This window comes from Pleurodeles waltl, chromosome 10 (assembly GCF_031143425.1).
Source record: "Pleurodeles waltl isolate 20211129_DDA chromosome 10, aPleWal1.hap1.20221129, whole genome shotgun sequence".
Lineage (NCBI taxonomy): Eukaryota > Metazoa > Chordata > Amphibia > Caudata > Salamandridae > Pleurodeles > Pleurodeles waltl.
In genome coordinates, this window is record NC_090449.1 from 678,887,863 (window position 1) to 678,906,900 (window position 19,038).

The window sequence follows — 19,038 nt, forward strand, 5'->3', positions numbered from 1 at the left end:
TTTTCTAGGGTTCAGGGTAGCCCTTAAATACTAAATTTAAGGGCGTGTTTAGGTCTGGGGGGTTTAGTAGCCAATGGCTACTAGCCCTGAGGGTGGGTACACCCTCTTTGTGCCTCCTCCCAAGGGGAGGGGGTCACAATCCTAACCCTATTGGGGGAATCCTCCATCTGCAAGATGGAGGATTTCTAAAAGTTAGAGTCACCTCAGCTCAGGACACCTTAGGGGCTGTCCTGACTGGCCAGTGACTCCTCCTTGTTATTCGCATGAGCACTGTGCCCCTACAGTGTCTAAGCAAAACCTTAGACATTGTAAGTGCAGGGTAGCCATAAGAGTATATGGTCTGGGAGTCTGTTTTACACGAACTCCACAGCACCATAATGGCTACACTGAAAACTGGGAAGTTTGGTATCAAACTTCTCAGCGCAATAAATGCACACTGATGCCAGTGTACATTTTATTGTAAAATACACCACAGAGGGCACCTTAGAGGTGCCCCCTGAAACTTAACCGACTGTCTGTGTAGGCTGACTAGTTCTAGCAGCCTGCCACAAACCGAGACATGTTGCTGACCCCATGGGGAGAGTGCCTTTGTCACTCTGAGGCCAGTAACAAAGCCTGCACTGGGTGGAGATGCTAACACCTCCCCCAGGCAGGAATTGTCACACCTGGCGGTGAGCCTCAAAGGCTCACCTCCTTTGTGCCAACCCAGCAGGACACTCCAGCTAGTGGAGTTGCCCGCCCCCTCCGGCCAGGCCCCCACTTTTGGCGGCAAGGCCGGAGAAGATAATGAGAAAAACAAGGAGGAGTCACTGGCCAGTCAGGACAGCCCCTAAGGTGTCCTGAGCTGAGGTGACTCTAACTTTTAGAAATCCTCCATCTTGCAGATGGAGGATTCCCCCAATAGGGTTAGGATTGTGACCCCCTCCCCTTGGGAGGAGGCACAAAGAGGGTGTACCCACCCTCAGGGCTAGTGGCCATTGGCTACTAACCCCCCAGACCTAAACACGCCCTTAAATTTAGTATTTAAGGGCTACCCTGAACCCTAGGAAATTAGATTCCTGCAACAAGAAGAAGGACTGCCCAGCTGAAAACCCCTGCAGCGGAAGACCAGAAGACAACAACTGCCTTGGCTCCAGAAACTCACCGGCCTGTCTCCTGCCTTCCAAAGATCCTGCTCCAGCGACGCCTTCCGAAGGGACCAGCGACCTCGACATCCTCTGAGGACTGCCCCTGCTTCGAAAAGACAAGAAACTCCCGAGGACAGCGGACCTGCTCCAAGAAAGGCTGCAACTTTGTTTCCAGCAGCTTTAAAGAACCCTGCAAGCTCCCCGCAAGAAGCGTGAGACTTGCAACACTGCACCCGGCGACCCCGACTCGGCTGGTGGAGACCCGACACCTCAGGAGGGACCCCAGGACTACTCTGATACTGTGAGTACCAAAACCTGTCCCCCCTGAGCCCCCACAGCGCCGCCTGCAGAGGAAATCCCGAGGCTTCCCCCTGACCGCGACTCTTTGAATCTAAAGTCCCGACGCCTGGGAGAGACCCTGCACCCGCAGCCCCCAGGACCTGAAGGACCGGACTTTCACCGGAGAAGTGACCCCCAGGAGTCCCTCTCCCTTGCCCAAGTGGAGGTTTCCCCGAGGAACCCCCCCCTTGCCTGCCTGCAGCGCTGAAGAGATCCCGAGATCTCTCATAGACTAACATTGCGAACCCGACGCTTGTTTCTACACTGCACCCGGCCGCCCCCGCGCCGCTGAGGGTGAAATTTCTGTGTGGACTGGTGTCCCCCCCGGTGCCCTACAAAACCCCCCCTGGTCTGCCCTCCGAAGACGCGGGTACTTACCTGCAAGCAGACCGGAACCGGGGCACCCCCTTCTCTCCATTCTAGCCTATGTGTTTTGGGCACCACTTTGAACTCTGCACCTGACCGGCCCTGAGCTGCTGGTGTGGTGACTTTGGGGTTGCTCTGAACCCCCCAACGGTGGGCTACCTTGGACCAAGAACTGAACCCTGTAAGTGTCTTACTTACCTGGTAAAACTAATCAAAACTTACCTCCCCTAGGAACTGTGTCCACTTTTAAAACAGCTATTTGTCAATAACTTGAAAAGTATACATGCAATTTTGATGATTTGAAGTTCCTAAAGTACTTACCTGCAATACCTTGCGAATGAGATATTACATGTAGAATTTGAACCTGTGGTTCTTAAAATAAACTAAGAAAAGATATTTTTCTATATAAAAACCTATTGGCTGGATTTGTCTCTGAGTGTGTGTACCTCATTTATTGTCTATGTGTATGTACAACAAATGCTTAACACTACTCCTTGGATAAGCCTACTGCTCGACCACACTACCACAAAATAGAGCATTAGTATTATCTATTTTTACCACTATTTTACCTCTAAGGGGAACCCTTGGACTCTGTGCATGCTATTCCTTACTTTGAAATAGCACATACAGAGCCAACTTCCTACATTGGTGGATCAGCGGTGGGGTACAAGACTTTGCATTTGCTGGACTACTCAGCCAATACCTGATCACACGACAAATTCCAAAATTGTCATTAGAAATTGATTTTTGCAATTTGAAAAGTTTTCTAAATTCTTAAAAGACCTGCTAGGGCCTTGTGTTAGATCCTGTTTAGCATTTCTTTTAGAGTTTAAAAGTTTGTAAAAGTTTGAATTAGATTCTAGAACCAGTTGTAGATTCTTAAAAAGTATTCCAACTTTTAGAAGCAAAATGTCTAGCACAGATGTGACTGTGGTGGAACTCGACACCACACCTTACCTCCATCTTAAGATGAGGGAGCTAAGGTCACTCTGTAAAATAAAGAAAATAACAATGGGCCCCAAACCTACCAAAATACAGCTCCAGGAGCTTTTGGCAGAGTTTGAAAAGGCCAACCCCTCTGAGGGTGACAACTCAGAAGAAGAGGATAGTGACTTGGAGGAAAATTCCCCCCTACCAGTCCTATCTAGGGAGAACAGGGTCCCTCAAACCCTGACTCCAAAAATAATAGTCAGAGATGCTGGTTCCCTCACAGGAGAGACCAACACCTCTGAAATCACTGAGGATAACTCCAGTGAAGATGACCCCCTGTTAGCCAGGATGGTCAAAAGATTGGCTTTGGAAAAGCAGCTCCTAGCCATAGAAAGGGAAAGAAAAGAGATGGGCCTAGGTCCCATCGATGGTGGCAGCAACTTAAATAGGGTCAGAGATTCTCCTGACATCCTAAAAATCCCCAAAGGGATTGTAACAAAATATGAAGATGGTGATGACATCACCAAATGGTTCACAGCTTTTGAGAGGGCTTGTGTAACCAGAAAAGTAAACAGATCTCACTGGGGTGCTCTCCTTTGGGAAATGTTCACTGGAAAGTGTAGGGATAGACTCCTCACACTCTCTGGAAAAGATGCAGAATCTTATGACCTCATGAAGGGTACCCTGATTGAGGGCTTTGGATTCTCCACTGAGGAGTATAGAATTAGATTCAGGGGGGCTCAAAAATCCTCGAGCCAGACCTGGGTTGACTTTGTAGACTACTCAGTAAAAACACTAGATGGTTGGTTAACTGGAAATGAAGTGTGTGACTATGTTGGGCTTTATAATTTGTTTATGAAAGAACACATTTTAAGTAACTGCTTCAATGAAAAGTTGCATCAGTATCTAGTAGACCTAGGTCCAATTTCTCCCCAAGAATTGGGAAAGAAGGCAGACCACTGGGTCAAGACTAGGGTAACCAAAACTTCCACTGGGGGTGACCAAAAGAAAGGGGTTACAAAAACTCCCCAGGAGAAAGTGGGTGACACTAGAAACAAAGAAAAAGAGTCCTCTGTAGGCCCCCAAAAACCAGAACAGGTGGGTGGGCCCCAAGACACAACCCAAAACAAAGGTGGGTACCAGGGTAAGAACTGGGATGCCACTAAGGCATGGTGCCACAACTGTAAACAGTCTGGGCACCACACCAAGGACACTTCTTGTCCCAAAAACAAACCCCAGAACAAAATTCCAGGGGTAACCAGTGTAGCCATGGGAGATGACTCCTCAGATGAGGAGGTCTTCATAGCCTTCAACTGGAAACAGGGCCCAACAGGTGAGTTGGAGATTCCAGAGGGAAGTAGACACTTCCACCACCTACTGGTGAATGGAATCCCAACCACTGCCCTGAGAGACACTTGTGCCAGTCACACTATTGTGCATGACAGGCTGGTGCTCTCAAACCAGTACATCCCAGGTGAGACTGCCAGGGTAAGAGTTAGCCTAGACAGGGTCACTAAGAGGCCTGTGGCTTTAGTACCCATAGAAGTGGGTGGCACTCTTAGCTGGAGAAGGGTAGTAGTCAGTACAGACCTCCCCCTTGATTGTCTCCTTGGAAATGACTACCCAGAGGTTAGTCAGAGCCCAAGAGAAGAACTGGTCCAGTGCCAGTCCTCTCCCAAGGATTCTGGAAGTCCTGCCTCTGCAGTAAATGCAAGTAGGCCCCAGAAGAAAAAGAAAAGGAAACAGAGTAGGAAAGGTGGACGACCTTTAGCCAAGGTTCCAGCAAGCCAAGGAGATTCTTCTCCAGTAGGGGAGAACTCCAAAAATGGCTCTGATAAAGTCCAACCTGACCCACAAGAAGTCCTGGCTAGTCAGGCAACTGTTAAGCCTGAGTGGGTGGCTCCTCAGCTAACAGAAGAAAGAGTGGAAGAAGGGTGTTTACTACAAGATGTGGTGACCCCCCACTCTAATACAGCAGACAGGCACCCTGAACCCAAAGAAGCCTGTAACTTAGCCCCTTCCCTTGTAGGTGAAGAGCTAAAGGTGTGGTTCTGGGCACTGACAGCTGTCAGTGGCCTCTGCTGGGTGTTAGCCTTTATGGCTGCACTATCCTTGGCCTGGTGGTCTGACCCCATGCCAAATAACAAGTTAGGCCCCCTGACCCTGTTGGTCATGGTGGGGTTACTCCAGCTCTGGGTAACCTCTTTGGGTAAGCTAGGGGTGACCCTGGCTAAGATAAGATTAGCAGAGGTGGATACCTCTGACCTCAAAATAGAGAGAATGGGTGAAGACATAAAAAACACAGACAAGAGGCAGTTCAGACTAGGTCCTATCACTGTGGAAGTGGGTCAGTTCCCCAGAGGGAATGACCTGAACAGGAGGATGTAAGGCAGAGTAGGCCCTGCAACAAACCAGCCATTTCCTCTACTCTTCCTCGCCTGACAGACTAGGAAGACTCTTCCAGCGTTGGCTGAGTCTCCTGGCCTGTGGGCTGGGGGGGGCTTGTGTAAAGAAATGGCTCCCTGTTGCAGTTACCCCCCACTTTTTGCCTGATACTGATGCTGACTTGACTGAGAAGTGTGCTGGGACCCTGCTAACCAGGCCCCAGCACCAGTGTTCTTTCACCTAAAATGTACCATTGTTTCCACAATTGGCACACCCTGGCATCCAGATAAGTCCCTTGTAACTGGTACCTCTGGTACCAAGGGCCCTGATGCCAGGGAAGGTCTCTAAGGGCTGTAGCATGTATTATGCCACCCTAGAGACCCCTCACTCAGCACAGACACACTGCTTACAAGCCTGTGTGTGCTGGTGAGAACAACATGAGTAAGTCGACATGGCACTCCCCTCAGGGTGCCATGCCAGCCTCTCACTGCCTATGCAGTATAGGTAAGACACCCCTCTAGCAGGCCTTACAGCCCTAAGGCAGGGTGCACTATACCATAGGTGAGGGTACCAGTGCATGAGCACTGTGCCCCTACAGTGTCTAAGCAAAACCTTAGACATTGTAAGTGCAGGGTAGCCATAAGAGTATATGGTCTGGGAGTCTGTTTTACACGAACTCCACAGCACCATAATGGCTACACTGAAAACTGGGAAGTTTGGTATCAAACTTCTCAGCGCAATAAATGCACACTGATGCCAGTGTACATTTTATTGTAAAATACACCACAGAGGGCACCTTAGAGGTGCCCCCTGAAACTTAACCGACTGTCTGTGTAGGCTGACTAGTTCTAGCAGCCTGCCACAAACCGAGACATGTTGCTGGCCCCATGGGGAGAGTGCCTTTGTCACTCTGAGGCCAGTAACAAAGCCTGCACTGGGTGGAGATGCTAACACCTCCCCCAGGCAGGAATTGTCACACCTGGCGGTGAGCCTCAAAGGCTCACCTCCTTTGTGCCAACCCAGCAGGACACTCCAGCTAGTGGAGTTGCCCGCCCCCTCCGGCCAGGCCCCCACTTTTGGCGGCAAGGCCGGAGAAGATAATGAGAAAAACAAGGAGGAGTCACTGGCCAGTCAGGACAGCCCCTAAGGTGTCCTGAGCTGAGGTGACTCTAACTTTTAGAAATCCTCCATCTTGCAGATGGAGGATTCCCCCAATAGGGTTAGGATTGTGACCCCCTCCCCTTGGGAGGAGGCACAAAGAGGGTGTACCCACCCTCAGGGCTAGTGGCCATTGGCTACTAACCCCCCAGACCTAAACACGCCCTTAAATTTAGTATTTAAGGGCTACCCTGAACCCTAGAAAATTAGATTCCTGCAACAAGAAGAAGGACTGCCCAGCTGAAAACCCCTGCAGCGGAAGACCAGAAGACGACAACTGCCTTGGCTCCAGAAACTCACCGGCCTGTCTCCTGCCTTCCAAAGATCCTGCTCCAGCGACGCCTTCCGAAGGGACCAGCGACCTCGACATCCTCTGAGGACTGCCCCTGCTTCGAAAAGACAAGAAACTCCCGAGGACAGCGGACCTGCTCCAAGAAAGGCTGCAACTTTGTTTCCAGCAGCTTTAAAGAACCCTGCAAGCTCCCCGCAAGAAGCGTGAGACTTGCAACACTGCACCCGGCGACCCCGACTCGGCTGGTGGAGACCCGACACCTCAGGAGGGACCCCAGGACTACTCTGATACTGTGAGTACCAAAACCTGTCCCCCCTGAGCCCCCACAGCGCCGCCTGCAGAGGAAATCCCGAGGCTTCCCCTGACCGCGACTCTTTGAATCTAAAGTCCCGACGCCTGGGAGAGACCCTGCACCCGCAGCCCCCAGGACCTGAAGGACCGGACTTTCACCGGAGAAGTGACCCCCAGGAGTCCCTCTCCCTTGCCCAAGTGGAGGTTTCCCCGAGGAACCCCCCCCTTGCCTGCCTGCAGCGCTGAAGAGATCCCGAGATCTCTCATAGACTAACATTGCGAACCCGACGCTTGTTTCTACACTGCACCCGGCCGCCCCCGCGCCGCTGAGGGTGAAATTTCTGTGTGGACTGGTGTCCCCCCCGGTGCCCTACAAAACCCCCCCTGGTCTGCCCTCCGAAGACGCGGGTACTTACCTGCAAGCAGACCGGAACCGGGGCACCCCCTTCTCTCCATTCTAGCCTATGTGTTTTGGGCACCACTTTGAACTCTGCACCTGACCGGCCCTGAGCTGCTGGTGTGGTGACTTTGGGGTTGCTCTGAACCCCCAACGGTGGGCTACCTTGGACCAAGAACTGAACCCTGTAAGTGTCTTACTTACCTGGTAAAACTAATCAAAACTTACCTCCCCTAGGAACTGTGAAAATTGCACTAAGTGTCCACTTTTAAAACAGCTATTTGTCAATAACTTGAAAAGTATACATGCAATTTTGATGATTTGAAGTTCCTAAAGTACTTACCTGCAATACCTTGCGAATGAGATATTACATGTAGAATTTGAACCTGTGGTTCTTAAAATAAACTAAGAAAAGATATTTTTCTATATAAAAACCTATTGGCTGGATTTGTCTCTGAGTGTGTGTACCTCATTTATTGTCTATGTGTATGTACAACAAATGCTTAACACTACTCCTTGGATAAGCCTACTGCTCGACCACACTACCACAAAATAGAGCATTAGTATTATCTATTTTTACCACTATTTTACCTCTAAGGGGAACCCTTGGACTCTGTGCATGCTATTCCTTACTTTGAAATAGCACATACAGAGCCAACTTCCTACACCTATGGTATAGTGCACCCTGCCTTAGGGCTGTAAGGCCTGCTAGAGGGGTGTCTTACCTATACTGCATAGGCAGTGAGAGGCTGGCATGGCACCCTGAGGGGAGTGCCATGTCGACTTACTCGTTTTGTCCTCACTAGCACACACAAGCTGGCAAGCAGTGTGTCTGTGCTGAGTGAGAGGTCTCCAGGGTGGCATAAGACATGCTGCAGCCCTTAGAGACCTTCCTTGGCATCAGGGCCCTTGGTACTAGAAGTACCAGTTACAAGGGACTTATCTGGATGCCAGGGTCTGCCAATTGTGGATACAAAAGTACAGGTTAGGGAAAGAACACTGGTGCTGGGGCCTGGTTAGCAGGCCTCAGCACACTTTCAATTGTAAACATAGCATCAGCAAAGGCAAAAAGTCAGGGGGCAACCATGCCAAGGAGGCATTTCCTTACAGGTGGGGCAAGGGGAGCTGAACTGAACAGCTGTGTTATGCCAGATACGCTGCCCTTTAGTAGTGAGCATTAGGCTACTTCCCAGGATGTAGCATCCACCTTTCATCTTTGAGCACAGTCTTCCAAGAGATCAAGCAGCAAGCCCCTATCTCCTGAGCAGTTCTGGTCTGCATGGTATGTATGGAACCAGCTCAATAGTTTTGTTCTGTTTGTTCTCATAATTGTTCTGTGCCTTCTCAACTCTGAAAGCGCCCACAACATTTGTGATACTGCTAGCTTTTAATTAGAATCTGTTATGATGCTCATTTCCTGCACTGAGTCTTGCCAACGCGTAGTGATCCTTACTGTCCTTCCAGATGTCATAAGTAACTAATCCAAAATAACCACCTCACCCTTTTTATGGACGAGCACAAAGTGCTCCTTCCATTCTGTAATCTCTCTTTGGGCTTGAAACCACACCCATGCCACGTCAGTCGCTTACATTGGTTTGTGGGCTTGCCTTTTAAAATCCGCTTGCTTTCATTTGTGAAATGCATGCATACTACATGCCTTTTCCGGTGTTAAGCCCACCTACACAGCACTGGTAAAGTACCAAAAACATACGAGGCTCGGTGTTTTCAGCCTGGAGTCCGGACTACTTTATCTGGGTTTTTTTTTTTTTTTTTTTTTTTATTTCTTTTTTTTTTTAATTTCTTTTTTGCTTTACAACGATAATAGCTCTAACTCGAACAAATGCGAGACCCGTTGCATTGAAAATGCTTGTTATAATTGTGGAGAGCTAGTGATCCCTGAACAGGCCTCTTTTCAGCCATGGGCTGCGTTTCCCACCCAGTGACAAGGCTAGATCTGCGACATAGATAACTGATATGAGAGGTTTTTTTTTTCACCTTTAATGTAGGGCATGATACTTTTTACATTCACCCATCATTAGTTGTGAACTCCAAGAACACCATGCAGGTGACATCTCTGGGTGGTATGAGAAAAAACTCAGTATGAGCAGTGTTTGGTATTGGGGAGTGTAAGGAAAGGCCTCCTTGGCATGGTTACCCCCTGACTTTTTGCCTTTGCTGATGCTAAGTTTTGATTTGAAAGTGTGCGGAGGCCTGCTAACCAGGCCCCAGCACCAGTGTTCTTTCCCTAACCTGTACTTTTGTTTTCACAATTGGCACACACTGGCATCCAGGTAAGTCCCTTGTAACTGGTACCCCTGGTACCAAGGGCCCTGATGCCAGGGAAGGTCTCTAAGGGATGCAGCATGTCTTGGGCCACCCTGGGGACCCCTCACTCAGCACAGACACACTGCTTGCCAGCTTGTGTGTGCTGGTGAGGACAAAACGAGTAAGTCGACATGGCACTCCCCTCAGGGTGCCATGCCAACCTCACACTGCCTATGCAGTATAGATAAGTCACCCCTCTAGCAGGCCTTACAGCCCTAAGGCAGGGTGCACTATACCATAGTGCTTATGCACTTGTGCCCTCACCTATGCCCCTACAGTGTCTAAGCAAAACCTTAGACATTGTAAGTGCAGGGTAGCCATAAGAGTATATGGTCTGGGAGTCTGTCAAACACGAACTCCACAGCACCATAATGGCTACACTGAAAACTGGGAAGTTTGGTATCAAACTTCTCAGCACAATAAATGCACACTGATGCCAGTGTACATTTTATTGTAACATACACCCCAGAGGGCACCTTAGAGGTGCCCCCTGAAACCTTAACCAACTACCCGTGTAGGCTGACTGGTTTTAGCAGCCTGCCACACTCGAGACATGTTGCTGGCCACATGGGGAGAGTGCCTTTGTCACTCTGTGGCTAGTAACAAAGCCTGTACTGGGTGGAGGTGCTTCACACCTCCCCCTGCAGAAACTGTAACACCTGGCGGTGAGCCTCAAAGGCTCACCCCCTTTGTTACAGCACCACAGGACACTCCAGCTAGTGGAGTTGCCCGCCCCCTCCGGCCACGGCCCCACTTTTGGCGGCAAGGCCGGAGGAGATAATGAGAATAACAAGGAGGGGTCACTGGCCAGTCAGAACAGCCCCTAAGGTGTCCTGAGCTGAGGTGACTCTGACTTTTAGAAATCCTCCATCTTGCAGATGGAGGATTCCCCCAATAGGGATAGGAATGTGACCCCCCTCCCCTTGGTAGGCGGCACAAAGAGGGTGTACCCACCCTCGGGGCTAGTAGCCATTGGCTACTAACCCCCCAGACCTAAACACGCCCTTAAATTTAGTATTTAAGGGCTCCCCAGAACCTAGGAACTCGGATTCCTGCAACCTAAGAAGAAGAGGACTGCTGAACTGAAAAACCCTGCAGAGAAGACGGAGACACCAACTGCTTTGGCCCCAGCTCTACCGGCCTGTCTCCCCACTTCTGAAGACACTGCTCCAGTGGCGCTTTCCCCAGCGACCTCTGAATCCTCAGAGGACTGCCCTGCTCTAGAAGGACCAAGAAACTCCAGAGGACAGCGGTTCCGTTCACCCAAGACTGCAACTTTGTTTCAAAGGAGCAACTTCAAGACAACTGCGTTTCCCGCCGGAAGCGTGAGACTTGCTACTCTGCACCCGACGCCCCCGGCTCGACTTGTGGAGAAACAACACTTCAGGGAGGACTCCCCGGCGACTGCGAGACTGTGAGTAGCCATAGTTGCCCCCCCCCCCCCGAGCCCCCACAGCGACGCCTGCAGAGGGAATCCCGAGGCTCCCCCTGACCGCGACTGCCTGCTTCCCAGATCCCGACGCCTAGTAAAGACTCTGCACCCACAGCCCCCAGGACCTGAAAGATCGGAACTCCAGTACAGGAGTGACCCCCAGGAAGCCCCCCCCCCCCCCCCCCTTGCCTGCCTGCATGACTGAAGAGACCCCTTGGTCTCCCATTGATTTCCATTGGAAACCCGACGTGAGTTTGCACACTGCACCTGGCCGCCCCGTGCTGCTGAGGGTGTACTTTCTGTGCTAACTTGTGTCCCCCCCCCCCCCCCCCCCCCCCCCCCCGGTGCCCTACAAAACCCCCCCTGGTCTGCCCTCCGAAGACGCGGGTACTTACCTGCTGGCAGACTGGAACCGGGGCATCCCCTTCTCCATTGAAGCCTATGCGTTTTGGGCACCACTTTGACCTCTGCACCTGACCGGCCCTGAGATGCTGGTGTGGTAACTTTGGGGTTGCTCTGAACCCCCAACGGTGGGCTACCTTGGACCCAAACTTGAACCCCGTAGGTGGTTTACTTACCTGCAAAAACTAACTAGCTCTTACTCCCCCCAGGAACTGTTGAAAATTGCACTAAGTGTCTAGTTTTAAAATAGCTATATGTGATTTATTTGAAAACTGTGTATGCTATTTTGATTATTCAAAGTTCCTAAAGTACCTACCTGCAATACCTTTCATTTAAAGTATTACATGTAAAATGTGAACCTGTGGTTCTTAGAAAAAATATATTTTTAGTTTATTTTATCTAAAAACCTATTGGCCTGGAGTAAGTCTTTGAGTGTGTGTTCCTCATTTATTGCCTGTGTGTGTACAACAAATGCTTAACACTACTCCTTTGATAAGCTCACTGCTCGACCACACTACCACAAAATAGAGCATTAGTATTATCTCTTTTTGCCACTATCTTACCTCTAAGGGGAACCCTTGAACTCTGTGCATACTATTCCTTACTTTGAAATAGTGCATACAGAGCCAACTTCCTACAGGCAGGATGTGTGTGAAAGGGGTAAACTTAGACCCAGTGGACAAGGGTGTTTATGTAGAGATACATCCGAACGAGACTGATGGGAGATAGACCGAGCGTAGCGTATAGGGGTGTAGAAGCTGGCCCTTTGTGGTATGTGAATACCGTGTAAAGGGTCCAGGGGTTCCCCAATGAGTGGACAAGGCTTGCTATGCAATCCCAAAATGCTCTTTGGAGGTAGTGTAGTCGAGCAGCCTTAGACTTAACACAGAGGAGTTCAAGACATCCACAAATACACACAATGGTCAATAAATGAGACACAAGACTCAAAAAGGAGATCCACACCAATTTAACAAAAAAAAAAAATAGCAAGTATCTTTTATATACATTTAGGCATTAGAGAAAAATTGTTCAGGTAAGTATGTTTTGAAATATCAATTTGTTTTTACTTTAATAAGTGAACACCCTGATGGGTAGAGGGGCTGCCTCAAACTTGATCTGAGGGCCTGACCCCCCCACCTGTGCCAGGAACCTCATTGGCAGATCACCTCCCAGGGGATTTACTAAGCGGCAGTAGGACTGCCATTTTGAAGGGAGTACATCGGACTGCTGCGAACCGAGAACACTTCTGTGAGACATCCGTGTCCAGTAACCTGCTCTCGCATCTATCCAGTGCAGGGGCATCAACACACGTCTGTTGAAGGTAACCACTTGAGTGCATACGTTCCTGGTGGCATGAAGAGCCAACTTGACCTCTGAACTGGGCCACTTGCATCCATCCCTATTGTATGGTCCCCGCAAGTGGACTCAGCAGGATGCTTTGAGAGGCCCGAACACAAACTGCTTTAGACCCGTAGAAGATCATAAAGGGCTCCCCTTCCTCCACCAGCTATAAATGCGGTGTGTCCTCTAGGGCTCTCAATCAGTTTTTGCACTGCATCCGGTGGTGGCAGAGCTGGGGGCCGCTGACCCAGTTGAGAAGCGATCTGCCTGCTGTTGGACCTCATGTCTTCGAGGTGAGGAGTGCGCTACTGGGAGCGCTGCGCTTCCTTTGTCTCCCAGTTGGGTTGTTTTCTATCATTATCTATCTTCCTCCTCTTCTCCACTGGGGAGGGGTATTGCTCTGGACCGCGTGAGGGTTGTGAAATCCCATCTGCGCCTTACATGTAGAGGAAAGCAGCAGACCCAATGATGTGTTAATCCTTTCTGCTTCTACGACACCTAGCAACCTTATGCTTGCACCCTGCATCCCAATGCAGGAAGAGGAATCCTTTGCTGGACATGGCACCAGGATTCCCAGACTCCATCCCATTGGCCACAAGGTTCTGGAGTGCCCGTGAGACACTGCTCCTTGCAAGCTCCCAGGAAACCAAGCATTTTTTTCAAGCAGTTCACAAATTTCACGCATATCAAGATGGACATTCCTGAGCAGAGAGAGTAAAGCACTTAAAAAAAAAAAAAAAAAGGCTTCCAAAAGTCTAAGAACAAGGAGGCTAACTTCTTCCTCCCTTCCCCACCCCAACGTACGGGTCTGACAACACAATGGGGAAAATTATTTCCTCGTGGAGAAGAAATAGAAACAGTGCATTTGCACAGGGGTCTGCATTCTCCCTGTTTGGATTTCACATTAAGGGGCATTCAGTTTAGGGGAATAGGAGCCCTCACGAGAGTCACCTGACTGTTCCAGTACAATGCCTGACACAGCTCTCTAGCCTTATAAGTGGGAATATTAATACCAAAAGGTAGAACATCTGCACCAGCACGTAGATGTATATCAAAGGGTGTAGATGTTCTACATTTTTCATGACTTGCGGGTCTAGTGTATTTAACTTTTCTTTCCTTGTTGCATTTCACTGATTAACTTGGCATTCTTCCAGAAATCTGTTACAGTAAAAAAAAAAAAAAATGTGAACACCAGCATTTTGAGGCTTTTTTTTCTCTATGGCGTAATTTTTTTGTTTCCGTTTCTGATGCCTCTTTATTTCATAATCACACTGATTTCAAATAATAATATTTGTAGTTTGGAAAAAGCTTTTATATGTGCTTTATCATCGGGGTGTGTGTGTGTGAGTGCTGCGAATATATGCTGACTTACTTTTTATTCATTAATTGTTGAACATCAAATGCAGAATTTCTCTTGACTCTCAGCTATTTCATGCTTATTGGAAATAAGTATTTTTAGTGTGCTACCTAGACTGTATAATGAACTTGTTATCTGTTATGCAAGATGTATACAACTGTCCTTGGCCATGCCACAAGGAAGCATGTGTATTTTGTTTAAGATTTATGATGCTTATGTTGGACTTACTTATTCGTAGTGCGGCAACATCTGTCTCGTCTGCCTACTATTGACCCAAACACTAGAACTCTTCTCTTGTGTGGCTACCCCAACGTTGGAAAATCTAGCTTCATCAATAAGGTTGGTGTTGCATATTTGTTTGTAAATAGTGGTCGTGTCTATTGTTGCTAATGTTTTTCTGGGGGGCTTCTTTCTATATTTCCTTGATAGTTGATAGCACCATGTACTTTAATGAACGTTTTGAAGGTTTCTTCATGTTTTGTTTTTGTTCAGTAGATTTATAAACTGGATGCATTGTTCATTTATGCAACTGTCTAGTGCAATTTATTCATCAAGTGAAAGTTCTTCCGTAAATTCTTTGGTAGATGTATACCTGCAAAGACACTCTATTTTAAATCTACCTGAAGTGCACCACGTATTGCTGGATTTTCCCATTTTGTTTGTAATCTGTCATGGACTAAAATCATGTTAAAACTGTTCTTTTTAAGCCTTTCATTTTGGAGGAGTAAATTATCTAATGGTTCATGTAGGAAAATGGCTCCTTGTTGCAGTTCTCTCTCTCTCTCTCTCTTTTCTTTTCTTTTCTTTTCTTTTCTTTGACTGAGAGTGTGCTGGGACCCTGCTAACCAGGTGTAAGGGAATGCCTCCTTGGCATGGTTACTCCCTGACTTTTTGCCTTTGCTAATGCTATGTTTTGAATTGAAAGTGTGCTGAGGCCTGCTAACCAGGCCCCAGCACCAGTGTGCTTTCCCTAACCTGTACTTTTGATTCCACAATTGGCACACCCTGGCATCCAGATAAGTCCCTTGTAACTGGTACCAAGGGCCCTGATGCCAGGGAAGGTCTCTAAGGGCTGTATTATGCCACCCTGGAGACCCCTCACTCAGCACAAACACACTGCTTACCAGCTTGTGTGTGCTAGTGAGAACAAAATGAGTAAGTCGACATGGCACTCCCCCTCAGGGTGCCATGCCAGCCTCTCACTGCCTATGCAGTATAGGTAAGACACCCCTCTAGCAGGCCTTACAGCCCTAAGGCAGGGTGCACTATACCATAGGTGAGGGTACCAGTGCATGAGCACTGTGCCCCTACAGTGTCTAAGCAAAACCTTAGACATTGTAAGTGCAGGGTAGCCATAAGAGTATATGGTCTGGGAGTCTGTTTTACACAACCTCCACAGCACCATAATGGCTACACTGAAAACTGGGAAGTTTGGTATCAAACTTCTCAGCACAATAAATGCACACTGATGCCAGTGTACATTTTATTGTAAAATACACCACAGAGGGCACCTTAGAGGTGCCCCCTGAAACCTAACCGACTATCTGTGTAGGCTGACTGGTTCCAGTAGCCTGCCACACTAGAGACATGTTGCTGGCCCCATGGAGAGAGTGCCTTTGTCACTCTGAGGCCAGTAACAAAGCCTGCACTGGGTGGAGATGCTATCACCTCCCCCAGGCAGGAGCTGTAACACCTGGCGGTGAGCCTCAAAGGCTCACCCCTTTGTCACAGCACAGCAGGGCACTCCAGCTTAGTGGAGTTGCCCGCCCCCTCCGGCCACGGCCCCCACATTTTGCGGCAAGGCTGTAGGGAACAAAGAAAGCAACAAGGAGGAGTCACTGGCCAGTCAGGACAGCCCCTAAGGTGTCCTGAGCTGAAGTGACTCTAACTTTTAGAAATCCTCCATCTTGCAGATGGAGGATTCACCCAATAGGATTAGGGATGTGACCCCCTCCCCTTGGGAGGAGGCACAAAGAGGGTGTACTCACCCTCAGGGCTAGTAGCCATTGGCTACTAACCCCCCAGACCTAAACACGCCCTTAAATTTAGTATTTAAGGGCTCTCCCTGAACCTAGAAATCAGATTCCTGCAACTACAAGGAGGACTGCCGAGCTGACAAACCCCTGCAGAGGAAGAACAGAAGACACCAACTGCCTTGGCCCCAGACTTACCGGCCTGTCTCCTGCCTTCCAAAGAAACCTGCTCCAGCGACGCTTTCCAAGGGACCAGCGACCTCTGAGGACTGCCCTGCTTCGAAAAAGACAAGAAACTCCCGAGGACAGCGGCCCTGCTCCAAAAGAACTGCAACTTTGTTACAAGGAGCAGATTTAAAGACCCCTGCAACTCCCCGCAAGAAGCGTGAGACTTGCAACACGGCACCCGGCGACCCCGACTCGACTGGTGGAGAACAACCAACTCAGGGAGGACCCTCCGGCGACTCTACGACTGTGAGTAACCAAAGTTGTCCCCCCTGAGCCCCCATAGCGACGCCTGCAGAGGGTTTCCCCAGGCTCCCCCTGACCGCGACTGTCTGAACTCCATTTCCCGACGGCTGGAAAAGACCCTGCACCCGCAGCCCCCAGCCCCTAAAGAAACGGAACTTCTGTGCAGGAGTGACCCCCAGGAGGCCCTCTCCCTTGCCCAGGTGGTGGCTACCCCGAGGAGCCCCCCCCTTGCCTGCCTGCATCGCTGAAGAGACCCCTTGGTCTCCCATTGAAACCTGAAGGAAACCCGACGCGTGTTTGCACACTGCACCCGGCCGCCCCCGCGCTGCTGAGGGTGTACTTTCTGTGCTACTTTGTGTCCCCCCCCCCCCCCCGGTGCCCTACAAAACCCCCCTGGTCTGCCCTCCGAAGACGCGGGTACTTACCTGCTGGCAGACTGGAACCGGGGCACCCCCCTTCTCTCCTGTATAGCCTATGTGTTTTGGGCACCTCTTTGACCTTTGCACCCTGACCGGCCCTGAGCTGCTGGTGTGATAACTTTGGGGTTGCTCTGAACCCCCAACGGTGGGCTACCTTGGACCTAAAACTGAAACCTGTAAGTGCCTTACTTACCTGTTGAAACTAACAATAACTTACCTCCCCCAGGAACTGTGAAAATTGCACTGTGTCCACTTTTAAAACAGCTTATTGTATTTTATGTAAAAAGTATACATGCTAAAGTAATGGTTCAAAGTTCCTAGAGTACTTACCTGCAATACCTTTCAAAAGAGCTATTACATGTAAAATTTGAACCTGTGGTTCTTAAAATAAACTAAGAAAAGATATTTTTCTATAACAAAACCTATTGGCTGGATTTGTCTCTGAGTGTGTGTTCCTCATTTATTGCCTGTGTGTATGTACAACAAATGCTGAACACTACTCCTTTGATAAGCCTACTGCTCGACCACACTACCACAAAATAGAGCATTAGTATTATCTCTTTTTGCCACTATCTTACCTCTAAGGGGAACCCTTGGACTCTGTGCATGCTATTCCTTACTTTGAAATAGCACATACAGAGCCAACTTCCTACACCAGGCCCCAGGACCAGTGTTCTTTAACAAAAAATGTACCATTGTTTCCACAATTGCCACACCCCTGGCACACAGATAGGTCCCTTGTAAAAGGTACCGGTGGTACCAAGGGCCCTGTGACCAGGTAGGGTCCCTAAGGGCTGCAGCATGTATTGTGCTACTCTAGGGGACCCCTCACCTAACACATGCACACTGCCATTGCAGATTGTGTGTGTTGGTGGGGAGAAAAAGACAAAGTCGACATAGCATCCCCCTCAGGATGCCATACAGACAAAATACTGCCTGTGGCATAGGTAAGTCATCCCTCTGGCAGGCCTTAAAGCCCTAAGACTGGGTGCACTACACCACAGGTGAGGGCATAGCTGCATGAGCAATATGCTCCTACAGTGTCTAAGTCTATTCTTCGACATTGTAAGTACAGTTGTGGCCATATTAAGTATATGGTCTGGGAGTTTGTCAAAACGAACTCCACCGCTCTATAATGGCTATACTGAATACTGGGAAGTTTGGTATCAAACGTCTCAGAATAATAAACCCACACTGATGCCAGTGTTGTATTTATTAAAAAATGCACTCAGAGGACATCTTAGAAATGCCCCCTTTATTTTACCCAATCCTTCCTTCAGTGCAGGACTGACTGGTCTGTGCCAGCCTGCCACTGAGAACTGAGAGATGAGTTTCTGACCCCCTGGGGTGAAAGCCTTGTGCTCTCTGGGGTCAGAAACCGCCTGCCCTGGGTGGAGGTGCTGCACAACTCCACTCCGCCCCCGACCCCCACCCCAAATCCTGCAGGAACTGTAACACCTTGTGGTGAGCATCAAAGGTTCAGACCTGGTGTTACAATGCCCCCAGGGCACTCCAGCCCTGAGATGCCCATCCCCTGGACGAGCTCCCACTTTTGACAGCACGTCCACAGGGATAATGAGAAAAATAAGGAGGAGTCCCCCTCTCAGCCAGGGCCACCCATAAGGTGTCCAGAGCTGAAGTGACCACCCTCCTTGAGAAATCCTCCATCTTGCTTTGGAGGATTAGGACAGATAGGGATGTGGGCACAAGGAGGGTGTTGCCACCCTCGGGGACAGTAGCCATTGACTACTGCCTCTTGCCCCTAACACACCCCTAAATTTAGTATTTGGGGCGATCCTGAACCCAGATCATCAGATTCCTGATGACCTACAAAGAAGGACTGCTTAGCTGAAAAACCCCACAGAGAAGAAGGAAGACAACAACTGCTTTGGCCCCAGCCCTACCGGCCTGTCTCTCACTTCAGAGAGCATGCACCCCAGTGACTCATCCTGCGGGCCCAGCGACCTCTGCCAACTCGGAGGACTGCCCTGTAACTACAAGGGAGCAAGAACTCCAGAGGACAGCGGACCTGT

General features: G+C 49.4%; 1 protein-coding gene across 3 annotated transcripts in view; it reads left to right on the top strand.

The window, feature by feature from the left end:
• The window catches only part of GTPBP4 (GTP binding protein 4), a 200,459-nt gene that overhangs the window by 45,770 nt on the left and 135,651 nt on the right, over positions 1 to 19,038 (top strand). For all 3 annotated transcript variants that reach the window (XM_069211188.1, XM_069211190.1, XM_069211189.1), the window contains exon 5: positions 14,381 to 14,481. In XM_069211188.1, coding sequence (XP_069067289.1) covers positions 14,381 to 14,481 — 101 coding nt within the window. The remainder of the gene's footprint in view (positions 1 to 14,380; positions 14,482 to 19,038) is intronic.